Source organism: Limulus polyphemus, unplaced genomic scaffold (assembly GCF_000517525.1).
Source record: "Limulus polyphemus unplaced genomic scaffold, Limulus_polyphemus-2.1.2 Scaffold1462, whole genome shotgun sequence".
Taxonomy (NCBI): Eukaryota; Metazoa; Arthropoda; class Merostomata; order Xiphosura; family Limulidae; genus Limulus; species Limulus polyphemus.
Window position 1 is genome coordinate 128,745 of NW_013667072.1, and position 2,904 is coordinate 131,648.

The 2,904-nt window shown below is 34.8% G+C and overlaps 1 protein-coding gene across 1 annotated transcript in view; it reads left to right on the forward strand.

The window, feature by feature from the left end:
* The window catches only part of LOC106463692, a 22,978-nt gene that overhangs the window by 13,259 nt on the left and 6,815 nt on the right, over positions 1-2,904 (forward strand). Inside the window, exon 7 of the mRNA XM_022391274.1 lies at positions 947-1,132. Within this exon, the coding sequence (XP_022246982.1) occupies positions 947-1,132 (186 nt within the window). The remainder of the gene's footprint in view (positions 1-946; positions 1,133-2,904) is intronic.

Below are 2,904 nucleotides of genomic sequence, written 5' to 3' on the forward strand. Positions count from 1 at the left end.
GTCTCTCCGAGATATGATTTCTTTATTTTTACTGAACTTATTATGTGGACACATCTTATTATTATTAAAATTTTTTCTGCTCAGTAACATAAGGAATTACTAATTTAGAAATGATTTTCCTTAACTGAGTAATCGAGTTATCGTCAACATGTTAGGGTTAATAATTAAACCTATATATTTACCTGTAATGGTTGGAACGAAAAAAAAAAAATGTAATTATGTATTGTGGATGCTTTGTCCTGTCATAGCAGGTGTCGCTTCAGTCGGTTCGTGAGTCTAGATATGTTTGTATCATTTTATTTCATGAATAGCAAAATATAGATAAGTTTGTTTGTTATGAATTTCGCGCAAAGCTACACGAGGGCTATCTGCGCTAGCCCGTCACGAATTTAGCAGTGTAAGACTAGAGGGGATGCAGGTAGTCATCACCATCCACCGCCAACTCTTGGACTACTCTTTTACCAACGAATAGTGGGATTGACCGTCACATTATAAAGTCCCCACGGCTGAAAGAGCGAGCATGTTTGATATGACGGGAATTCGAACCCGCGACCCTCAGATTGCGAGTCGAGTGCCCTAACCATCTGGCCATGCTGTTGTTATGAAAGCTTTACTTTGTATTACCTCTCTAGTTGCAGATCACTGACTGCACAAATTTACTATTTTGCCAAATATGTTCTAAAGTAGTATTTAATTAGCTGTTTTAACTACATCGCTTTCAAATGATTATGTGAAGAAATAAGCAGTTTTTTCACATAATTTTTTCATACCTTAATCGACTCATAGAAAACTTTAAAGTGTGTTAAACGAAGCAAGTAGTAAGAAGACAACAATGTTTGAAATTTGATTTTTGTTTCATATTATCTTATGGTTATCAGCGCATGTCTACTTCACAGTAATGTAGCTAGCACTGGAAAATAAATTGTGTTTTGTTGTTTATATTAAGATTGGAGAATTTAATACCGAGTTGGAGAGAGTGGTCAGTGTTTTCTACGAAGTTATTGGAAATCTGGACATCTCTACGAGTGGTGCTGCTTCACAGTTTGATTCCGCTTTTGAAGCCTATAAAGGCGACGGATCGTTGATACCGGAAAAGTACAATCGTCGATTTATCAAACTGAAGGACGAAATTGTAAATATAACGTTTCATTTATTGTATAAAACATCTACTATTTGTATTTTAAGTTCGCATTTTTCTTCACAAATAAGTTCAAATTCGAAAGGTATCCTTCGAGGGTTTTTTTGCCCCTCCAGAATTGAAACTATTTCCGCTGTGTATGAATGAAGGTACCTCAAATATTCGAGATGATGCACCCCCCCCCCTTTTGTATATGCAAATAAGCCAATCTTCTGTTTAAACCCACATTTTACTCAAATATTAATGTTTATATTGAAATGTTTCCTTGTATGAAATACAAATCACATAATAAATACATAGGTAACTGACTGATAATGTTGTCACACTATCTAGTTTATTAAAAACAAAAATATATACATATTTAAATACGTAACTAAAACGTATATGTGTAAATCCACATTTCATGAAGCAATTAGGTAATTCGATTTACTTTTCCTCCCTGAACGGACTCAGTTTTAAGATTTAACATTTCTGAGGTGTTTCCATCACCTCTTCTGTATGCTTACGATTTTAAGTTTACGAAAACAACAAATATTCTACTTCACTTATTTGTGTTTATTAACTCAAAAATAACATTACAGCACGTAATTGACGTTTCTTTGCTGTATCCTTATTCGTTCTAGTGTAAAACAATTATAGGTAATTCAGTTGAGGTTTATTTCCCTCTCTCTCGGTACAGTCTCTTTTTTTTTTAAGAGTTAAGAGTAATTTGAACGTAAAAAATTCATCGTTTTCCTTATACCTAAAATTGACAGAGCGTGACCTAGTGGTTAGCGCGCCGGATTGTGTATCGACAGACCCAATGTTCGAGATCGTGCATGTTGGTAAACTTTCAACTCCGCACTTTCATCTCTGTGTTATAGAAATGATAACTAGTCCTGCTCTTCGGTTAAAACAACGGCTACAGCTGTCCTTTATTACTAACTTGTTTATGCCATTCCTGTGCCATGTAAAGCATCATTACATTTTAATACAAGCCTAGAAGTCAAGTGTTTCATCGTCATGTACATTACAAACTCATCAGGGATTGAAGCAGTTGTCTACATGACAACATACCGGGTGTTTTTCCTCTTTAAGAACTGATAAATGCAAGTGTGATATTATACACTAAATATAAGTTATTTGAGTGCACGTATGATGGGTGTGGGTAAAGATATAACTTTGCCGATATCTCAGCTTTTAGGGGTTTTCTGAGGTCTTATCATCTTTAGATCCAGAGCTTCATTTTAAGCTATGTTGACAAATGTTGTAGGCTTGGGTACCTCAAACATTAAGTGGAGTCTGCTGCTGGAGTAATAGGTCACAGTAGTAAAGAAGATGTGAAGGGACACAACAAGCTATGTTGACAAATGTTGTAGGTTTGGGTACCTCAAACATTAAGTGGAGTCTGCTGCTGGAGTAATAGGTCACAGTAGTAAAGAAGATGTGAAGGGACACAACAGTAGAAGGTAGAAATGATAGCCGATAAAATACCAATGATCTAGAAAAAAATACTTTTCCAACCATTTTTTTCTTGACTAGAACTATAACAATTTCTAAATTTTTAAAACCATTTGAGGATAAAGGGGGAATGAACAATATTCTTAATCCAGTACAATAGCTTGCAGTAGTCACCCTATAATATACACGTATGAATTATCTGTAACGATATTAACAGTGAGTTGTGTTAATATACGTTAAAAGATTACAGAGATATCAATTTAGACAGGCATGTAATTTGCCTAGTAGAAAACTGTGCGTGACATAATTTACTCTGTATCATAAGA